The sequence below is a fragment of the Canis aureus genome, chromosome 4 (genome assembly GCF_053574225.1).
Source record: "Canis aureus isolate CA01 chromosome 4, VMU_Caureus_v.1.0, whole genome shotgun sequence".
NCBI lineage: Eukaryota > Metazoa > Chordata > Mammalia > Carnivora > Canidae > Canis > Canis aureus.
Genome location: NC_135614.1, coordinates 71,524,398 through 71,546,623, shown reverse-complemented (window position 1 = coordinate 71,546,623; position 22,226 = coordinate 71,524,398). Strand labels below are relative to the sequence as shown.

The 22,226-nt window shown below is 42.6% G+C and overlaps 1 protein-coding gene across 1 annotated transcript in view; it reads right to left on the bottom strand.

Moving 5' to 3' along the window:
* C9 (complement C9) overlaps positions 1 to 21,345 on the bottom strand; it is a 59,454-nt gene extending 38,109 nt beyond the window's left edge. Inside the window, exons 1-4 of the mRNA XM_077896147.1 lie at positions 21,171 to 21,345; positions 7,684 to 7,789; positions 7,141 to 7,288; positions 6,579 to 6,726 (exon numbers count right to left, since the gene is read on the bottom strand). Coding sequence (XP_077752273.1) covers positions 6,579 to 6,726; positions 7,141 to 7,288; positions 7,684 to 7,789; positions 21,171 to 21,247 — 479 coding nt within the window. The 5' untranslated portion in view covers positions 21,248 to 21,345. The remainder of the gene's footprint in view (positions 1 to 6,578; positions 6,727 to 7,140; positions 7,289 to 7,683; positions 7,790 to 21,170) is intronic.
* Between the last annotated feature and the right edge of the window lie 881 nt (positions 21,346 to 22,226).

Here is a 22,226-nt window from a genome sequence, read left to right as displayed (position 1 = left end):
GCTAATGGAAGAAAAATAATTGAGTATCTTAACCAGTGGATTAGTTAAAAAACAACATCTTCACATAAAGGGCACATTCTTTTTTTTTTTTTAAGATTTTCTTTTTTTATTTGAGAGAGAGAGAGAGCGAGAGAGAGAGAGAGAGAGAAAGAGCTTGCATGAGCGGAAGGAGGGGCAGAGGGAGGAGCAGGCTCCCCACTGAACAGGGAGCCCAATGTGGGGCTCCATCTCCAGGACCCTGAGATCATGACTTGAGCTGAAGACAGGACACAATTGACTGAGCCACCCAGGTGCCCCTCAATGGCACATTCTTAATAAACTTTGTATCTACAAACAAAATGACATTATAGCTCAACTTTAAAGAAAGATAAGTTAAAGAACCAATTCAGGAGTATCTTTCTCTGAGCTAAAATTTAACCACTTCTCACTTTTTGCTCTATCAAAACCCTTCGTGAAAAATACTATAGGCCTAAAGTTCTAACATAGGGCCAAAAATGAGACTTAGTAAGTTGAATAAGAAAGAAAAAAGAGACATTATTAGCTGGTTTACTTTTTCAGACATCTTATGCCTTATAGTAGGTTGAAATTTCAGCTTCACTTCTTTACCCGTCCCCACCCGTCCCTGCATCTACAGCAAATGAGTAATACTTTTTTCCCTTTTTTCCTTCCATATGACTAATGTTTTGATACACAGACACAGAACACTGGAAACAAATTTTCTGTGTTTGTTTCTGAAACAAGCCCTCGATTTTCTTTGTTCTACAGTGAACTTGTCCTTCACAAATCTGCATCAACAGAGACGCTATACCTCTTCCCTTTCAGTGGACAATGACATTAACCTCTGTTTATAATGATGATTAACTCTTAGGTGACTATTTTATCTATGAAGTGTGTAGTGTTCGTAGTAAATAGTAATATTAAGAGAGTTCATACACAGTCTTTGCTCTCATGAAATTTATATTCAGATTAGGGAGTTGAACACATAACCACCAATTTCAAAAAACAGTCCAAGGACAAATACACATGTTTCATTTAAGTAGCCCAGGTAAGTACTGCGCAGGTTCCCAAAGGGTCATACATAGAGTTTAGAAGATGTAGGATTTGATTTGGGCTCTGAAGGATGGGGACGGAAGGGCGGGAGGAATGGTGTGCCCGGAAGCCTGGAGGTGGAAATGTGTATGGCGTGATTTCGGGTAGTAGTTTTCAGATTTTCTGCTTGTCTATTCTATAAAAAATTATAATAAATTCTGCCTGCCTGCACAATTTTAATTTGACCTCTAAGATTTTTCATCTTAAGTTTAAGATGTTGCAAAGGATATAATTTCTCAGTGTGCTATAAATATTTACATCTTAAAGTACAATTATTTTGCCTCTTTTTAAAATAAATCCAATGAAATATAAATGCCATAGTGATGGTGGGTATCAAATCACTGCAATGTTTATATTTCTTTAGCAACTAGACATTTTCTGGTATTCCTTTTGATTCTTGTTTTTAAAAAGACACTTTATTTTTTAGAGCAGTTTTAGGTTTCACTGCCAAAAGAGTAAAAGATACAGAGGTTTCCTATATGTCTCTCTTTTCATTCTTGAATTCATGTTTCTATTCCACTTCCACCACAGAATTTTAACTTAATGTAATGTTATTTTAGCTTGGAGGTTTTAAGGTATCACTTTTTTACGCATTTGTGTACTAAAAAGGTATTAATTGAAATTTAAAAGAAATATAGTTTAACAATAGGGTCTAAGTAATTAAAAGCTCTTCTGGATTGAGTTATCATTATTAGTAGTAGTATATATAAGTGTATTAAAATTTTTAAAATAGTTAACAAACATAATTACAAAATTTTTTGGAAAGGTGTCTCAATGAAATGAATGGGTGGTCTTTTTAAATTAATTGATTAGTTCTTGCCTTCAGAAATGAATATTACTTATTGCTAAAAAAAAAGATGTTTCAGTATCAATTGTATTCTGATTTTCTATTTTTTATAGCTGCAAATGCTGGAAACTTTACTCACATAAGTGGAAAAGAATAGAAGGAATTTTGTCATGGCAATGTCACTTGATTCTTTGATTTTCTGAGTTTTATGCCAAGAAAAGATCACAGACTAGTCTTTCATTAAAAACTATTTTTAGGGGCGCCTGGGTGGCTCAGTCGGTCTGCCTTCAGCTCAGGTTATGATCCCTGAGTCCTGGGAGGGGAGCCCTGCATCTGGCTCCCTGCTCAGTGGGGAGCCTACTCCTCCTTCTCCCTCTGTCCTCCCCTGGCTTGTTCTCTCTTTTGCTGACTCTTTCAAATAAAGAGAATCTTTTAAAAAATTAAAAAGTATATATTTATAGCCCATTATCTCACAATCGACTACATTATCTTTCAAAAGGAATTGGAGACCAGTTGACTCAAGATCTTGGAGTCCAACTGAGCACCAATATTTGGAAATGTTTCTTGGTTCTTTTGCCACACAGTAAAATTGAGATAGGTGATGGGGGGTACTCTTCTTTTAGAAGGTGAAAGGCTATTGTGAAAGGGGAGATGAGAGGGGGAGAATAGGCTTCACAACTTGAATGCCACTGAGTTGTTAAGCTTCTCAAGTTTATGAAAAATATGTATGTATGGAATCGAAGATTTACTGTTGGTTCCATAGATTGGTTAAGCGGCTAGTAGTTAAAGAAACTATTATCTTAAAACTTATCTGCCTCCCCCTTAGAAAGTCTTTTTGCACCCCACAGTATGCATACCCACCTTTGAAGGTTTTCCTTTACAGAACAACAAATTGACCAGTTGGCTGGATCCATCTGGAAAGTTACAATGAAGCGGATCCACACTCTAAAGCACAACTAAGGAAGAAATGTTTCAAAACTTTTGACTTTGTTCCACTACTACAGAGACAGCCAGTCTAGTCTAGAATGAGCCAATTTTTTTCGGCCAAGAAACATGAAAACTTCTCATCGATGGAATGTCATCGCCTGGGAAATAAAAAAAGCATGTATATTTGGCAGCACCTAGAGATGCCTGTTTATATGCCAGCATCTAGAACCACAGGCAATTCTAACCTACCAAGTGAACAGAAAAGAAAGCTCCCTCCACAGAAGTGGTACTATGCTTCGATCACATAAAAAAGTAATGCATTATGTACTGAACATCATTTACAGCTGGTTTGGATTTATATTTTTTCAATGAATGAAAGATGGGTTGGGGATTTCCCGAAACACTTCTGGAGAATCTCAAATGCTTACAAGGCAAGAGGCGGAAATATTTGTGATACAAGGGAATTCTCCTGGGATTAAGAATTTAAGTGGGAGTCCTTCAAATGAAAAAAAAAAAAAAACAGGTATAAATTAATGACTGGACATTTGTGACTTTTGTGTAAAAGAATCTGATTGTATATGACCTCTGATAAGACTTGTTGAGATTTTCCAGATTGGATTGTGTAGAAGCAGTTTATAAGCCTGTTGCCATGACTAGGGTGTTTATTCCTATTATTTCTAGTCAATATATCCTATATATTAGGATATATATATATTCTTAGAAGAATAATTGTGATACATGGTAACTAAATATGCAATGTTAATGAGATCGAAGAATATCACCAATATAATAAAGCATGTCACTTTGAGAACTCTTCTTAAATATTAATTAACTGATTTCTACTCTTAATTCAAACATTTGGATGATCAATAAGGAGTTTCATTTTCTAAGGTTAGTTTTGCTTTGAAGTTTTGATTTATGGGCTTTGTAGTGATGAGAGAAAGTGATGTGGGGTGGTGATGAGCATATGGGGAGAAGCCAAGGTAAGGTGTGGTGAAAAAATATATAGTTTTATGAAAGTGAGAGAAACTTGGGCTTAGTTTCACCAGAAACTAAAGAGTTCCACTAGAGGGGCACCCAGGTGGCTCAGTGGTTGAGCATCTACCTTTGGCCCAGGTCATGATCCCGGGGTCCTGGGACCAAGTCCCACATCAGGCTCCCCACAGGGATCCTGTATCTCCCTCTGCCTATGTCTCTGCCTCTCTCCTGTGTCTCTCATGAATAAATAAAATCTTTAAAAAAGTAATTTAAAAAAGTTCCATTAGAATCTAAAGAGACTAAACTGGTCTTACTTGCTTCACTCAGGTGGTTTTTTTTTTTTCCTGTAAAATGAATATAATACCTCCCCTGACAACCTCACAGGATTATTATGAAAAATCTACAGAGAAAAAAAGGTAGAAAATAAAGTTCAAAGTACTATGCAAATGAAAGCTGTTGGAGAATAATAGGTTTTATGAAGACTAAATGTTATAGGTTATTGTTCATGGTAACAAGGTATTTAATAAAAAGCTTGGTGGATTTATTCTATAAGGAACTACCTTATTTTTCACTTCTGCAGCCAACCTTCCCCAGAACTGAGGCCCCATCCTCTTGCTTGGTCCTGAAGACTCAGCCCTGTGACATTCCCTGTCACCAGCCCTTACTGTGGCAAAGCTTGCTGTATTTAGCCAGCTTTCTGGGATGCCTTACTATGAAACTTCTTAGCAAATGCTATATAATAAATTTTTCTTTTCTCTGAACAAAGAAAACCAATAGATTATGATTGTTTTTCAGCTAACTGGGCTAAAATTTCTGTAGCCTTTTATAAGATAAGGTATACATTTGCATTGAGAGAAAATAAATAACATACACAATTCTCTGCTTCAAGCCCATCTGTTTAGATTAAGGAGAAAACTGTTTCTTGGACCCCAAATAAAGCAAAATAAAGTAACACTGGACTTTCACCACAGACTCATAGTCTCTCCTTGAGGAAAGCGGCAGGAAGAGTCAGAACTCATTGGAGTATGCAGTGATCTGGTTATAAGGTTTCCAACAGCCCCCATACCATTTACTGACAATTATTAAAAGAACCTCCTATGTTTGGAGACAAAGAGTGTACATTGGATCCAAGATTCCTACCTTTTGGCCAAGGGCCAAAGACACTTGGTTAGTGGGCAATACGTGAACGCTGCTGGGAGAAGATTTTATAAAGTGAATAAAGGGTGTATGAAATGTGATGTTTCATGTGGTGCCTGACTCTTGGTATCCTGGAACTTTTTCCCTCGTTGAGATTCAACAAGTGCAAGTTGTATCTGGCTTAGAGAGAGAAGACATCTCTGTTTAGAGCCAAACCTGGTCCAGAGGCCTTACCTTAAGAACTGCCCCCTACCCTGGTATAGGGTTTCTCAGCCTGAGGGCCACTGACACTGTGGATCTGGCCGCCCTGGGCACTGCAGGATGTTTGGTACCATCCAGGGCCTCTACCTACTGGATATCAGCAACGCTCCCTCACTTCTTGAGTTCTCCATCCCTACCCCACAGCTGTGACCACCAGAATAGGTTGCAGACTTTGCTAAATGTCCTCTGGGGAGAAAATCACTCCTGGGTGAGAACCAGTACCTTAATCCCTCTATCAGCCTTGCTGATACCTCCATCTTCTTTCCTCTCCTTATCCCTATTCTCAGGACTTGAGTCCTGAACGTGCATGTATTTCTAGTGACCCAGTTTCACCTGATGCCAACTGACAGTATTTTAGAAACACTTATTTTCATTAATTAATTGATTGATTTACCTATTTATCAGCTCCCAGTATTTATTGAGTGCCTGTGATGAACTGGGTCTTATCAACCACCTAATCTGAGTGCCCGTGATGATCCAGGCACTCAGATTAGGTGGTTGATAAGACATATTCCACTACAGGCAGTGAAACAGAGCCATCTGCCATCTCTGTCAATATACCACTGTGTGTAGGAAAAACTACATCTCTGTTGAGTACAACTTGCCAACCAATCTACCCAAAGTACCTTTCCTGCAAACAGCTCAGAACAACAAATGGAAACTATGCCATAGGCATCCCTGGAATGTTCTCTGACTATATGGAGCAGAATGGAATAGCACCTCAGGGCCATGTCATTTTCCTAATTCCTAGAGCATAGATCTCTGGGTAATCTTTATTCTGTAAAACTCTGAGTTCTAAACTGTCCATGACTTCTCATCTAAGCATAGCTGGCCAGAGCCCCTGTGTTCTGCAATGAACATAGAATGAATGAAAATGAACGAAACCTCTCTTTGTAATAAGAGCCAGAGTCTCCACACCATCACCATCTGGCATCAGAACTTCTTCTCTGCCTTTTCCTCTTGGGTCAACTCTAGAAGACTGTACCTTCCTCAGACCTTATAACCAGGTACAGATCCAGGACAAGTCCCCCGTGAAAGACAGCCTTACTTACAATTCAGATATTTGAATTGCAAGACCTACCACTGGCAAGTGTTCAAGTGTCAACACGTCACTTCAGCATTGCTGCGGCCTTCCAGAGGCTCATAACTGACCTGTGTCATCTCCTCCTGCTGGACTCGGAGAAAATCACCTCCCATCCTGATTCTACAGACCCCCTAAGTGAGGCCAGGCGGTTGTGCAAATTGTCTTGAAATGCTGATTCGGCACTTATCTTCTTTGAAGCTCAGGCACGCTTGGGGCCGAATGCGGGCCCTCGGCCTCTCTCCCACCGGGGAGGGACGAGGGACGGAGGTCACCCTTGCCCGTTCTCACCCAGAAGCCTTCAAGCCAGATACAGACCCGTAGCCCGCCATCCGCGCCAGTTCCGATTCTTCCACCACTTTCTCACGGCAGGGGAGACGGGGATCACTTTCACAGTCGTCCTCATCTGAGAAGTCCCCGCAGTCATTGTCACCGTTACAGAGGAGCCGCTTCTTTATGCATCTGCCTGCGATCAAACCCGAGAGAGCCGCGCTGTGTCCCAGGCCCGGGCTTCCTCCGTCCCCCCGAGGTCAGCAAGGGCACAGCAAGGGCACTGCAGGGCGGGAGGGGACGGAGCACACATGCGCTCGGGATTCTCCTTAGGGTGCGCCGGGCAGCCCTCTCAGCGCCCCCCGTGGCCCTTGGCAACAGGACCCCAGAGGCTCCTGACTCTGGGAAAGGAGCAAGGGGTGGTGGGCGGGTGGGTGGGGGTGACTGGGTGATGGGCACTGAGGGGGGCACTTGATGGGACACCAGGTGGCATGCTATATGTTGGCAAATCGAACTCCAATCAGAAATATACAAAAAAAAAAAAAAAATAGGCTTCTTTCTTTTCGCCCCTGAGAGCGCCCCGGAGCCCGCGGGGGGGGGGGGGGGTTACCTGTGCGGCACCTGAAGTCGCCGCCGCCGCAGTCCTCCTCCCCGGCCGCGCAGGGCTCGGCGGGCTCGCACTGCCGTCTGTCTCCCACCGCGTCTACGCACTTCTGCCCGTTAAATTGTCCGAAGACCTCGATGCTCCTTGAGCGAAACTGCACAAAACCCGCTGGAAATATTAGGATTTCTGTCGCCCCAAAGGGACAATGATCTAGGACGGCGGCCGCAGCACTGTAGGCCGCTAGAGACCCAGAGGCGGCGATGGTTTCACGGTGGGAGGGGCCCTAAGTGCAGTCACCCGGGTTAGAGTCGCCTGCCCGCGGGTGGGGGGGGGGAGGCTCAGGGCACGCATCTGGCATTGAGTGCCCCGTGCAGGTGTCCAGGCAGCGGGAGCCTCACCCGCCAGGGGCGGATCTTTCCTTCTCAGTGTGGAACGCAGCTGGGCAGGGATGGGGATGGGTGGTCCCTGCCTCAGAGTCCTTTTCCTGCAGGTGCCTGCAACACAGTCTCCATTGGGGGTGATGAGTGGGGAATGACAATGAACACTTACCATTTGCTTGAGGCAAGGGTCACATTCCGACCACTGGCTCCAGGAGCTCATTCTGCAGTCTACGGGGAATGGCGTGTCATTCTCTCGTGTTGTCCCTGGGACAGAACTAAGATAGCAGGACGTGTCAGCTGCATGGTGTGGCAGGTGTCTGTGTCCGATTTATTGCCTGATTTATTGACTCCTTTTCCGCCTTCCAAATCAAAGGACCCATCCTTTTACTCTAGCTCTCATTTGACATTTGAGCATGTGCTGCTTTGTATTTTCAACTGGTCTTGTGGGATTCTTGTACCGCTTTGTGATGTGACCTTCAGCCTACCCACAGTTCCAATACTGGTGATGAGGAAAACTGGCAAGTCATGCTGCTACCTGCTTTACGTGGATTGGTCTTTTATTTCCAACTGCCTTATGAACTCAGTGAAGCTAGAGACCTTGCTTTGCTTTGTGTCCCTCAGAGTCTGAAAAAGCCTCCAGTTGCCTGGTTCTCTTGCAAATTTAAGCCAGCAGGGCCAGCCGCTCCCCTAGCAAGTACCTGGGAAGCCAAGCGTTCCCACCCCTGCGCTGTGCATGTCCTAAACCGGAAGCCTTACCACTTCACGCTCTGCTTCAGGACTTACCCTTTACTGCTCTGAATTTAACATCTAGATTTTGGCCCTTACGGCCTTCCCTCCCACCTCCAGACCCCAAAGCTCAGCTGTGCTTTTCCTGGCTTTGCACTTTTCTTTCTTTCTTGGTTCACCATTTGCATCTCTTCTGCTTGCAACACCTCCTTGGATTATTATCTTGTTCAATGAAAGAAAAAAAAAAAAAAAGAACAAAACATAAAGCAAAAGCCATTGACCAAGAATCCCATAAGTGCCCTGCTCTACTTCCCTGAACTGGCACCTGTCGTTTCTGGAGTGCGGCCTCCTATTCCAGAGGGCTGGCTCAGTAAAGCCAATCCCTCCATGAAGACTAGATCCTAGCCCTTCTCTGAGACCTTGACCAATTGAATACGTTCTCCAGTAAAACTCTTCCTCGCTACCAGTTTCTTTCCATTTGTTGTATATTGTGTTCAAGTCTTTGATATTAAGAAGAAACAAGCAAATGAATGATTAAACAAAACACTCTTTCTGAACTCTACATTTCCTTCTGGTTGCTTCCATTTGTCCCGTGTCCTTCACCATGTCATTACTTAAAGGAATTGTTATCAATTTATTTATGTTTCTGTTTCATCAAAAAAAAAAAAAAGTTTCATCTCCTCCTTTAACCCTCCATGCCCCTTTAGGTACCTCTAAAATTCTCCCATCCTTCCAGCCAACTTTCTTGGAAGAGTGGTTTGTACCCTATGTCTCTCTCTTTCTTTTAAAAAAATATTTTATTTATTTATTCATGAAAGACACAGAGAGAGAGAGGCAGAGACATAGGCAGAGGGAGAGGCAGGCTCCACGCAGGGAGCCCGATGTGGGACTCGATCCCGCGTCTCCAGGATCACGCCCTGGGCCGAAGGCAGATGCTCAACCGCTGAGCCACACCGGGGTCCCTGTACCCTGTCTCTTGTTGCTTACTCCCAACCACTGCTCAGCCCTCCTGCCCAAGGACACTGCTCTTGCCAAATTCAGTGTCAACTGCCATGTGGCTCATTTGATCCTTTCAGTGCTTATTTTATTGACTTCCTCCCACTGGCCAATGCACCTGGCCATTCTTGCTGTTTAAAACACTCTCTTCCCTTGGACTGAATGACGCTAAACTCCTACCATTTCTTCTTTCTCTTTCAGTTGTCCTACTCACCCATGTAGGCTTCTCTTCCTTAGAAAGTCTCTGGAATGTTGTTTTTCCTCAAGGCCCTGTCCTTGAATCAGTCTTTTCCTTTTTCTGTCTACATGTTCCCAGGGCTTTGGTTTCTATGCAGTCCAGACATCTCCCCTGAATTTTAAGCTCTTGAATATAACTCCCAACTGGACATCTGCACTTGGATTTTGTTTCGGTTCATTGAACTCGATGTATTCCCAAAACAAATTCATTATTCTTCCTCTTCTCTCAAAGCTGCTACCTCCCCCTGTAGTTGTTTTCTGGGTGAACAGCACTTTCATTTATGTGGTTGGCCTGGCCCGAGGTGTGGGTGCTCCCTGTCTTATCCTGTGTCCCTCACACTCATCACCTGTAACTAATCAACCATTAAAATCTGTTGTTTAGTTTCATAATTGACTCTCAAATCCATCCTTCCTTCATCTTTGCCAGACACTTCTCTGCTCTACACTAACATTACATATCTCCTGGATGACAATAATTTCTTGCTAATCCAACTTCCATAAATCATGCAGAGGATCTTTTAAAAAGGCAGATTTGATTGTACCATTGCCTCCTGAAAACGTGTCTGTAAGCTTCCTATCATTCTTATGATAAAGTCCAAATTTTCTTATATGGTGCAGCAGGCGGAATAGCGACGCCCCAAGATGTTCCCATTCTAATCCCTAGAATCTGGGAATATTTTACCCTACATGACAGGAAGGAATTTGCAGATGTGACTAAAAGAAGATTATTCTGTATAATCTGGGTGGATTCATTCCAAACATGTGAACTCCTAAAAGCAGAAAAGCAGTTCAGGGAGATATGAAGACACAAGACGAGGTAGGAGAAATTCAAAGCACGAAAAGGGACCCCACTGGCTATTGTTGGCTGGGAAGATGGATGGAAGCCATGAACCAAGGAATGCGGGCAGCCTCTACAAGCTGGGAGAACCAAGACAATGGATTCTCCCCTAGAGCCTCTGGAAAAGAATACAGCCCTGCCGGTACTTTGATTTTGGTCCAGTGAGACCCACTTCAGCCTTCTGACTTGTAGAACTGCAAGATAATAAATTTGTGTTGTTTTAAGCCACTGATTTGTGGTAATTTGTCACACCTGAAATGAGAAACTAAACATGGTCTAGTGACCTCTAGATGGCCTATCTCCTTCCTAATTCTTCAACTCTACTTTCTCCATCAAAGCTTTAGTCACACCAAATTTGAAATTCCCAAGATAATCTGCTTTTTCTCATGTCTTCAGGCCTTTCAACCCTCTATTTCCAATTTACTACTGTGCTCTCATCTCTGGCATCATGGATCTCATCTTGGGCATAATGGATTCCCCACAAGGAGCATTCCCTAAACTCCTTGCATAATTTATTTTTCTCTGTGCATATTCTTCCAGGATCTTGTTCTTTCTTGAGTCATAAGCACCTTTGCAGGGATATATTTCATTTAATTAATTCACTTACTCAGGCATCCATTCATTTATTCATTCGTCAAATATTTATTAATGATCTCTATTTGCTAGGCATACGGGATATAATGGTGTGCAAAACAACAAAACAAAATAAAGCCAAAACCATGATGCCCGAACTAGAGCTTACGTTCTAAATAGCAATATCAGTGAATTAGAAAAATTTTAACTGTTCATCTTGCAGATCAACTTCTTGGAATATAGTAGGTGCTCAGTAAATGTTTTCTGAACACGAATGAATAACTAAGTGCAAGAAGGGGCAGGACGTTCTTGATCATGTTTTCTTGGGCAGATCTAGGTCTATATTTCTCTACGTAACAATCTCCTGGTGATCTGCCCTCATGGTATTTGTGCAAGACCTGTCTGTCAGTAAGGCAGATTTTAAGACTGGACACATCATTTCTGTAAACCTGACTCTTGCCTAAACCAACCAGAAAGTCAGGGAACCTGATAAGCTTCTATCTTTTAAAAGTGCAGGTTAAACATGCATTAAACACGCTGCCAGAACTCTTTGGTGAACCTGCTTTCCTGGAAGCCCGAGTATTAGTGTGTATCTCAAACTGCATGGCTGAGAAATTCTCTGCTAGAACGTTCCCATAAAGCTAAGATCTCCTCTGGAACTGATAGGTTTCATCAAGAGGCAATGGCAGATGCACCTTTATGATCTATAGCAGTAAGTCTCAATACATTGCATATAATAATCCTCAGATATTAAAAATAGAAATTGTAGAATTGTCACCCTCACTCCAAAAACAATTAAATCAGGCTTTCTGAGATGGGCTCCAGGCAGCAAATGTTTTTAAAAAGTACCCTCGGTGATTCTCATGCTCATGCACTGTTGAGAAACACTGTTTGGCAACATTTGGAGGGTATTCATGAAATCCAAAAGGGCACAATTCAAGTAGGTTGGGGGTGTATATCAATATAACCCAAACGTGAAGCTACCACTAACCTGAAAATGTCACTGACCTGGTTTATCATTAATTTCAGGAATTACTCTAGGCCCTATTTATTAGTGTCTCTATGGATCTTTTCAATATCTTTGTTTCTCCAGTATTAGTCCTGTTGCCTTCAACTAGATTATCTGCTCCTGTCTGTTTTTTGTACTTATCACTTATTTAGATGATCAGGTTAGTATTTTGCTTTACTGTCTCCAAAGAGATTATTCCCTTGGTTCTAGAAACTATACCCTATAGACCAGGGACTTTTATCTTTCCCATCTGCCACTGAGAGGAGCTCTGAAGAATAACTAGTTCAGAGGTACAGTAGAGACTGAAGGATCATGTATGGAAGGTAAAATCCACTGTAAACACTGTAAACACTCCAGAGTGAGAGTCCTCTGCTGTGCGAGCCTAGAACCCAGCCAGTGATGGGGGCTGATGAGAAAAGCTGTTCATCTGTCCCACACCCAGGGCCCAGGATCCTGCTCCAAAGATACTGACATTGGCTGTAAACTATTCTCTAGCATTCTTCACATAAGCAATAGCACCGCATTAATTATCTACACCCTGATTCCCTTCCTTCTCAGCTTCTAACTTAAGGACTTCTTTTCTTTTTTATAGATTTGACTCCCCTTCTGGACTTAGTACAGAGCTCTCCCTCTGATCTTTTATTGTCCTCCTAGACCATGATTTAGATTCATCCCTTGAAAGACCCCATCCCCTGAACGACCCTATAAGAAGGTCCTCTGATCACACTGTTGCCCCAAGAGCCAGACTAACAATCCTCTGGATATCAGGCGCAGTGTATTTGTTGGTTTACTAGTTCTATCATACCACAGACTATGAGGCTGAGACAACAGAAATCAATTTTCTCATAGTCCTGAAGTCTAGAAGTCTGAGATCAAGGTGTCTGCCTTGTTGGTTTCTTGCAAGGCTTCTCTCCTTGGCTTGTAGATGGCTGTCTTCTCCCTGTGTCTTTAGATGATCTTTCTTCTCTACAGCTGTGTTCAGATTTACTCTTCTTTTTTTTTTTTAAGATTTTATTTATTTATTCATGAGAGACACAGAGAGAGAGAGGCAGAGACAGAAGCAGAGGGAGAAGCAGGCCCCATGCAGGAAGCCTGATGCGGGACTCGATCCCAGGACTCCAGGATCACGCCCTGAGCCAAAGGCAGATGCTCAACTGCTGAGGCACCCAGGCGCCCCCAAATTTATTCTTCTTATAAGTCGTATTGGATCAGAGTCCACCATAATGACTTCATCTTAACTAATTACCTCTTTAGACACCCTACCTCTAAAAACAGTTATATTCTGAAGTATTGGGGGTTAGGACTTCAACATATAAATTGGAGGGGAACACAATTCAGCCCACAACATTCAATAATTTTTTTTAATTAAGCCATTTCTTCTATTTGTCTACTAGTTTTACTAGACAATTTTCAAATCTCATTAATCTTTTATTCTACCACTGAGAGGTAAATTTTGTAGGTGTTATTAGTTCTCTTTTACAGATGAGAAACTAAATCCAGAATTACACTACTTATCCAAAGTTGGACAGTTAGTGACAAAACTGGATTCAGAATCTACGTCTATTTCTAGTTCACCACAATTTTGCCTTTTCCCCTATGCTGCCTCCCCTTCCCATCACCAGTAAAATCCTCTTTGAAATGATCTAAAAGGTCTCAGCTTGGTCAATACTTTTTGGATATAATAGTCTCATGACTTTTAGACATTTTGAAATACAATAAGTTAACAAAATTTTTTTCTTTTTCTTTCTTTCTTTCTTTCTTTCTTTCTTTCTTTCTTTCTTTCTTTCTTTCTTTCTTTCTTTCTTTCTTTCTTTCTTTCTTTCTTTCTTTCTTTCTTTCTTTCTTTCTTTCTTTCTTTCTTTCTTTCTTTCTTTCTTCTTTCTTTTTTTCTTCTCTTTCTTTTCTTTCTTTCCTTAATAGAGCAGTTTCAGGTAAAGCACATCAGTAGGACAACTTGGTTCTTGCCTAGATCTATTTTAAGTTTAAACCTAAATGATGTCAAATTAGGCAAAAATAAACTGAAAAGTGTATGAACATCCAGCTGTTTTCCCTTCATTGCACCAGATACCTGGATACTTGGAGGCAAAATAAGCTTGACTCTGGGGAATTATTAGGAGGAAATAGTATATTATGCAAAAACGGATGTGTTACTGAAATGAATGCACTACATAAATATTAAGAAAGAAGATGAGTGGTCTTGGATAGCTCCTTCTGAGCCCATCACTCCCTCCTGAGCTCCTCTGACTCACTAGGCAGATAATGTTTTGTAGCTGAAAGACTGTGTATGTACAATGCTTACCACCTGCCTTTCACCCTGCTGAGTTATTAAGCTGAGTGGAGAAGTGTTTGTAAAGTACTTTCTGGATTCTTAGATGATGTGTTTATCAAGTAAAACATATCTCTAAGTGTTTCAATCTCAGCTTGAAAGTCACTTCCCAGATCAAAGTAATGTATATCAACACAACAGGCGATCTAACTCTGAGCCAGAAATGCATTAAATGAAGGGCCATTGATGTACACCTGGGCCCATCTCCTGGCCATGAAAAGTTTCCAGCTTTAGTAAAAGGAAACCTCAGGAGCAGCTCACACTCCAGGACACAATGTGGCAGGCCCAGGCAATAAAACACCTGCTGTAGGAAGGAATCTTTTTGTCAATAAATAAGACAATGTGTTTCCTTTGAGTGAAGAAATATAAGCTAATTAGGACTGCATTCTTAACCCACAGATCTGCCAGTTTGCTTAGTTCATGCAATTCATCAAGATGAAAAGATAATATAACAGCAGTGTCCAACACTATTTTTTTCAGGACCTTTCTTGATTTCCCAAGTCTTATTTAAGAGCTTCTTTCATGTGCTCCCAATGAGCCAACACCAGTGACCTTTATGGAGGGCCTGCTCTGTGTCAGTAATGGTTCTGGGGGCTACAAAACAATGACCTTACCATCATGGAGACTACATTCCAGTGGGTGAGATACAATAAAAGAGCATCCAGCAAATATGACATGCAATAGCAGTTAAAGACAAAAGAACTGTGAGGAAAAATAAAGCAGGGTGAGAGAATAGAGAATGCTAGGGCTGGGGTAGAGGACGGAGTTTTCTTATGTGGGGTAGTCAAAGCATCCTCTCAGACGAGGTGTGGTGATATAAAAGTGGGTTCACAATTTTTTTTTTGTCATTCTTCCTATCAAAGATAGAGTCTATGTGCCCTCCTCTTGAAGCTGATAGTGTCTTTCTTAATCCCTCGATGAGTAGAACACAGTGGAAGTGAGCCTTCATGACTTTAAGGCTAGGTTAGGGATGGCCAGGCAAGTTCTGCTGGCTTATCTAAAGACATTTGCTCTGTTAGCCTTTTCCCACTATGTATAAAACTGACTACCCCGAGTCTACCACATGGAGGATAGAGGGAAAGAAAGAGAAAGAGAAAGATAAAGAGATAGAGTCTCAAGGAGAAATGACTGTTCCAGCCCCTTGCTTTTTCAGTCTTCCCAGCTCAAATGACAGACACATGAGTGAAGGAGCCATCATAATAATCCCAGGCCCTGCCATCATCTGACTACATCCATGTGAGAGACCTATGGAAACCATTTCACTGAGCCCACTCAACCCTTGGACTCATGAGCCAATAAAATAATTGGTATTGTTTTAAGCTACTGTTTTGGAACAGTTTGTTACACAGCAAAAAATGACCAGAACAGAAGGTGATACTTGGTTAGATACTTGGATGAATTCAGAGAGAAGCTATGTGAGTGTCTGGAAAAGAAATGTTCTATGCTAGGGGAAAAAAAGTGCAAAGGCCCTGAGAGAATATGTTGGAGGCACGGAAGTATGGTGACAGAGCAGAGTAAACAAAAAGGAGAATGGAAGATGTGCCTGGAGAAAGAGATTAGGTGCAGCTCCTGCCTTGTAGGCTGTGATGAGGAGTTTGGGTTTGCTTGTGAGCTTGATGGAAATTCTCAGAGGAGTATGAGAACAAGGGTACCACCCAGAGTTATGTTTTTAAAAGATTTAAAAATGTCTCTGGTTACTAGATGGAAAGCTGACTAGTGGGGTGTGAGCAAGGTTGGATACAGGCCAGAAATGACAGTGATTTGGACTAGAATAGTCACAGTAAGGATACCAGGCAGTGGGTAGATCTGGGATATATTTTAAAGATAATACCAACAAATGTGCTGTTAGATTGTCTGTGGGGAGGATGCAAATAGAGGAGTCAAGTGTGATTCCCAGGTTATCACCTGGGTAATTTAATGAGCAGTGGTGCAGGTTGGGTGAGGTCAGTAGAGAAATCAGTGGGTATGTTTTGGACGTGTTAAGTTTGAGATGCCTGTTAGATTTTTCAAGAGCTGCTGACTTAAGTAATTAGACATTGCACTCAGGGAAGTGAGGTGCACTATAGATACAAATACGAGAGTTGTCAGAGTATAAGTGCTATGCCACTCCATGAGACTGGGTGTGGGTGTGTATGTCTGGAGTAAGGCTGAGGTTGAGCCAACATTTAAAAGAAATGTTACAACAAGTCTATAGACTGATGGGAATGATTCGGTACAAAGGGAGATAATGATGATGCAGGAGAGAGGGGGCAGTTTCAGGAGCAAAGTCCTTGCAGAGGCTAGAACAGATGAAGCCAGTGCACAGTGGAATGGTGAGGCTCACAGGAGCCTGTCTCCCCTAGTATCATGGGCTTCACTCAGAGACCTTGGCTGAGCTTCAATCGCTGTGTATTTGTTTCTATTCCTGAGCAGACTGTAAGCCCAGTGAAGGCAAGACCCTTGCAACTTGTTTTACACTGCAGTTCCTGATGCCATGTCTGGCCTGTGTTACAAACTTAATAGATATTTGCTGTACTACCTGGATGAATAGACAAATGACCATCCTTGTTTAATAGTAGTTGACAAATCTGTTAACTTATATTGAATATGAATATTAAAATCGTAGGTGTACACAACCAAAAGAGGGAAAACTGGCATTTTGGATGTCGTCAATTTAATAGTTAAGCCTCGTTTTTCCATTAACAGATGTTTGGGTATTTTTCCAGATTGTTGAGATAAATTTAACTCAAATAAATTGAATGATAATTGCTAACATTTGGGAGTGCTTAGTTTATGTCAGGAATTCTTCGAAGCCTCTATTATGATCTCACTTAATTTTTACATGAGCCCTATGAGATATCTATTACTAGTATTACCATCCTTTAAAGATGATGAACTGAGTGAGCCACAGAGAAGGTGACTAATTTTCCTCAGTTTACACAGCAGAGGGCACCTGGTGGCCAGATTGGGATTCAAACCCAGGCGGTTTTTCTCCAAGGCCTACCTACCTAGCCTCTCTCAGGACTTCTAACTCCCTGTTTAGTGCTCTTTCTTAACTGTGTGAAAAATGAAGACTAAGATAAGTATGAAAATCATAACTACACCAAGAACATACCACCGATGCTGTCAAAAGATGAATGTCAGATTAGGGAAGGTGTTTGTAATTCTTACCAGAACCGAAGGACTGGTTTATAAAGTGGTCATAGAAATGCATAAGAGAAAGACAAGAAGCTCAATGGCAAAAAGAGTAAAGAACGTAGACAGTCACAAGGAAAAACATACACATGGCTTTTAAACAGATGAAAAGATATGCAACTTTATTGTGGGAATCATTTCGTAATGTATAAAAACATTGGATCATCATGATGTACACCTGAAACTAATAGGATATTATATATCAGTTATATTGCAATTAAAAAATAAAAAAGAGAGAGGGAGATTAAAACTATTTGAAGAAACATTTTTTTTTTTTACACCAAAAAGAGAGACTGACAAATATCAAAAAAGTTGGCTAAGAGTTGTTGCTGAGGCTGTGGTAAGTAAACACTCTCATACTCTGCTGGGGAAAGTGCAAAGTAATAACAAACCTCCCGGGGCCATGGGGCCATTTAAGCAAAGTCACAAAGGTGATTTCCTTTTGACCCCTTTACATCACTTCTGGGAATGAGTCCTCAGGTGTAACTATCCACTTGTAAGATGACATACAGATAAAAATATCCATTGCAATATTATTTATAGTACAAAAGATTGGAGACAACTTAAGTGTTCATCAATTAAAGATGGATTATCTAAGACTGCATATCCACACAATGGGAAATTAATCAGTTGTGAGGAGAATTAGGAAGGTCCTTCTAACTGATACAGCAAAGTTTCCAGGATATATTATAAATTATATGGGAAATATATTATAAATTATAAAGGAAAAAGCAAAGTACAAGATAGTGTGTAAAAGGAAGTGGAAAAATTAGATTACATATGTGCCCATGCTTTAATCTACACTAAGACATTCTGGAAGGATACACAGAAAGTTAATGAAGGTGGCTGCCTATGAAAAGAGGGTAGGGCAGGAGAAGGTAGTATTCTAAGACTTTAAACATAAGAAGATAAATATGATGAAAAGTTATAGGTAGGGAAATCAACTTCTCAATTTGTTATATTTTTTGATCTTTGAACCATGTATATATGTTATTATTTATAAATTAAAAAATAATATAGTGATAGCAGTACCCATGGCACTCAAAGCTGGCCCGTCACTGTGCTAAGGACACTGCATGAATTATCAAGAATTTCACATTTTTATTCCCACTTTGCAAGTGAGGAACAGATTTAGAGAAACTGAGGACACTGCCTCGGGTCACATGGCTCATAAACGGTGGACCCTGGAATCAAACTCAGGCCACCCACTGCCAGGACCTGTGTTATGAGTATGACTCTACTAGCACATTGGTTTTAACATTTCTGTTCTCCTTAGAGAAACATAAGGGATGATGCCCCATTCGTGGCCTATTCTCATGAGTACTCTTATGTTTGCAAACAAATGATTATTGATACATCCCCAACAATTCATGGGTAGCAATAGCTCACTGTCGCTGTGGCTTCAGGTGAAGTCATCTGCAGCCATGTGATATCTCCTGAAGGCAGCTGTAACTCTATCCCTTGTTTTCCTCAACCAGAAAGCATATCAGAGTAATAGCAAGTGATTATTAAAAACCACATTTCACATATACTGAGTTCTGTGCCAGGCACAGATGTTGGAAGTACAATGTATGAATGATAATTTAACTGTCATAGAAACCCTTATTAGATAGGTGCTGTTATTGTCACTGTTATGGGGTGAATTGTGCCCTGCCCCCTCCACCAAAGTTGAAGTTCTAACCCCTGCACCTCAGAATGTGATCTTATTAGGAAAAAAGGGCCTTTACAGAGGAAATCAAGTTAAAGGGGATTCATTAGGGTGAGCCCGAATCCACTGTGATTGGTGTCCTCCTAAGAAGAGAAAATTTAGAACCGACAGAAATGCACAGAGGAAAGATGGGTGAAGATGGAATGATGTAGCTGGGAGCCGAGGAGGCCAAGGATGCCGATCACCAGCAGAAAGTAGGAAGGATCCCACCCAGAGCCTCAGAGGGAGCACCACCCTGTGGGCACCTTGATTTCAGGCTTCTGGCCTCCAGAATAGTGAGGCAATAGATTTGTTGTCTGAAGCAGCCCAGAGTGTGGCACCAGGAAATGAATACAACTACCAGCCTACAGATGAGGTACTCAAGGTACAAGAAGGTTGAGTAACCCGCCCAAATTTACATGGTTGGTTGGTAATGGTGCCTGGAGCTGAGTTTGGGAAGCCTGGCTCCAGAGGAGGGCCCCATTCTGATCACATCTGTATTTTAAAAAATCATTTGCCAACTCCAGTTGTCTGGTTGAAATGATGTGTCTCCCTTCCTGAGGGGTATGCACACTCGGTTTTGACCTCCACCCTCTATCAAAGGGCAGAGCACGGCCTGTTGGAGCCGGGGAACCCTAACAGGCTCCTAGGGGCCTGGAGGTGAGAGTGCTGGAAGCCAAGTCCAGCTCGGCGGTGCAGCTGCTCAGAGCTGGGGGGCCGGCCAGGGGCTTCGAGGTCCTCCCTGGAACAGCCGAGCATGGCCGGGACCCAGGGGCACAGACTTCAAAGTGGCTGCAGCCTTCCCCATGGCCTCTCATTTTTGATCAGCGGGAGTCTCAATCCAGGAATGTGGGTTGCTTACAGTGTTTTGTTAACTTAAGAAAGGGCCAGAAGGCTAAAGCAACTTGTAGTAAATGGCCTTCCCAGATCCCCTTTGTACCCGATGCCCGGAAAATGTTTTCTGGGTGCAACAGTGCTTTTTAGCGGACGTGGGCAGAAGAAGTGATGGCAAGAGGGAAGGCCTGGTGCAGCATGCAGCCGGACCCGTGCTGGCCCGGGGGGGTGGGGGTGGCCCTCCGTGGGTGATGCAGCCCTGTGAGCAAACCAGGGGCCCAGGGGAGCCCAGGAGCCACGGCAGCTCCCCCACTGCGGCCCAGGGGCCGGCGGAGATGTGCTTGGCGACAGACGTCAGATTCCAGAACAGAATCTGGTTGAACCAAGAGTCAAATGATCAAAGTGGAAGTGGATGCAGGTTGCGGTTGTGTCTGGGCAGAGGGAGAGCGTTTGCCAGATACGGTGCCCCAGCTCTACCGACAAAACCCGAAATACTTCGATATTGTCCCCAAACCGGATCATTCTGGATCGGATGGCACAGGTCTATGTGTTCTCCAGCAACTCTGGGCACAGCATAGATGTTCGGTAACATCCTATTAATCTGCTTGATTTATTTCCTGGCCCGACCTGGCAGGAGCTTCGTGTTCCCAATGAAGATCAGAGCAAAAGGAGAGAAAGTCTTTGCTGGAAGCAAGGCTGACGGGCCCACAGGATGGTGATTCTTCTTGAAAGGAAGAACTACGACCCTAAGCCTGAGGTCAAAATGTATGCCTCTGGACACAGCTTGGGGTGTCAAGGAGGAGAAGCAAAATGCTTAGCCTTTGCCTGACCTGAGGGTAGAAAGGTGATGCGGCCACCCGTTAGGAGTGCTAGACATTGGGGCAGAACGAGGGAGAGATGAATTTTCTTTCCTTTAAACTTTTCAGGGGTGAGACACTGATAAAGTCCGGTTTAGCAATCATACCCTGGTGAAAACCAGCTTCATCTCTTAATTCCGAGTACCTAAAGACTATCTTGGCCTTATTAACATTTGAATGCCTTGTTTAAAAGAAATTGCTGGAAAGGGCAGCAGGTTTCCTTAGACAACTCTGGAAGACACACTCCTATACTTTTCCTCACCCTTTTTCAAAGTTTAAACTTTGGGGCTGTCTTAATGTGGGTTGAAGTTTCTTATACCTGCTTTCCTGCTAAGAAGGAGACCTTGAAATATCAAAGCCAGCAGTGAAATTCCAGAGACAAATGGAAAAGCGACTCACCTAGGAGTGGGCCCGGCGGTCAGGACGCTTATTTCGAAAATGCATAGTGCAAAGGCAAACCTCTGGCCCGCAGACATCTGCTCTGGCTAGGCGGTGCCGAGTGGAATGGCCAGACAGGTCCTGCCAGGTGTTGATCTGCAAAGGGCCAGAGAACTGGGAGATGATTACTGCTTGTTTTTGGTCGGGATTTTGGTCAAACGGGGCTTCCTGGGAGCCAAAGTCCAGTCAAAGGAGAGTCGTTTCATAATTCTTGGCCTACTGTTTTCTTATACTGACCAGCATATTGGGACAAGGAACCCATGGGTGCTGAGTTGACTGAGGTTAGCAGGAGGCTTGAAAACAAAAAACAAAAACAAAAACAAAAACAAAACAAAAGGCCAGTATTTCTCCTCCAGGGAGACGCCAGGAGGAAGAATGAGAGAATGTATAATTTAGGGGAAAAATGGGCCTGTGGATGGTTCTCAGAGAGGCATAAATTAGTAAAAGAAATTAGTCGAAGAAGAGCCCTGGTTGGAACAGGTGGCAGGGACAGATGTGGCGATCTGAGAGCGAACGGTGTGGGTTATTGCCACATGGGTGTAGCAAAGTGCAAAATGCAGTTATAAAGCTGCCTTTCTTTATAGATGCAGTGGATCATTCTGAATCTAGGTAAACTCCCTAAGGCATGCATCCCGCAGGAGGGAATGTTCTAGGTAAACTCCCTAAGGCATGCATCCCGCAGGAGGGAATGTTCTCCTTCTCTCAGGAATATACCTGTCGGCAAGATCGATCCTGGGATGGAGCAATTTGCTTCAATCCATCATAAGGGACTCCCTCCCCTTCCTATTTTCACTTTCCCTGGGACTCGTGGAAAGGGTGAGGTGTCTCCAAAGTGCCAGAGGGTATGGATGCCACAGCTGCTCTTAAAACACAGGTCTACGATAGAATGACCTGGCACCCGTGAAAAACCACTGATGCATGGCCACCCCCCACCTATTCCTATTTAATTGGTCTGGGATGGGACCTTGTATCAGTATTTTTTTTTAAAGCTTGCTAGGTCATTCAAATGCGTGCCAG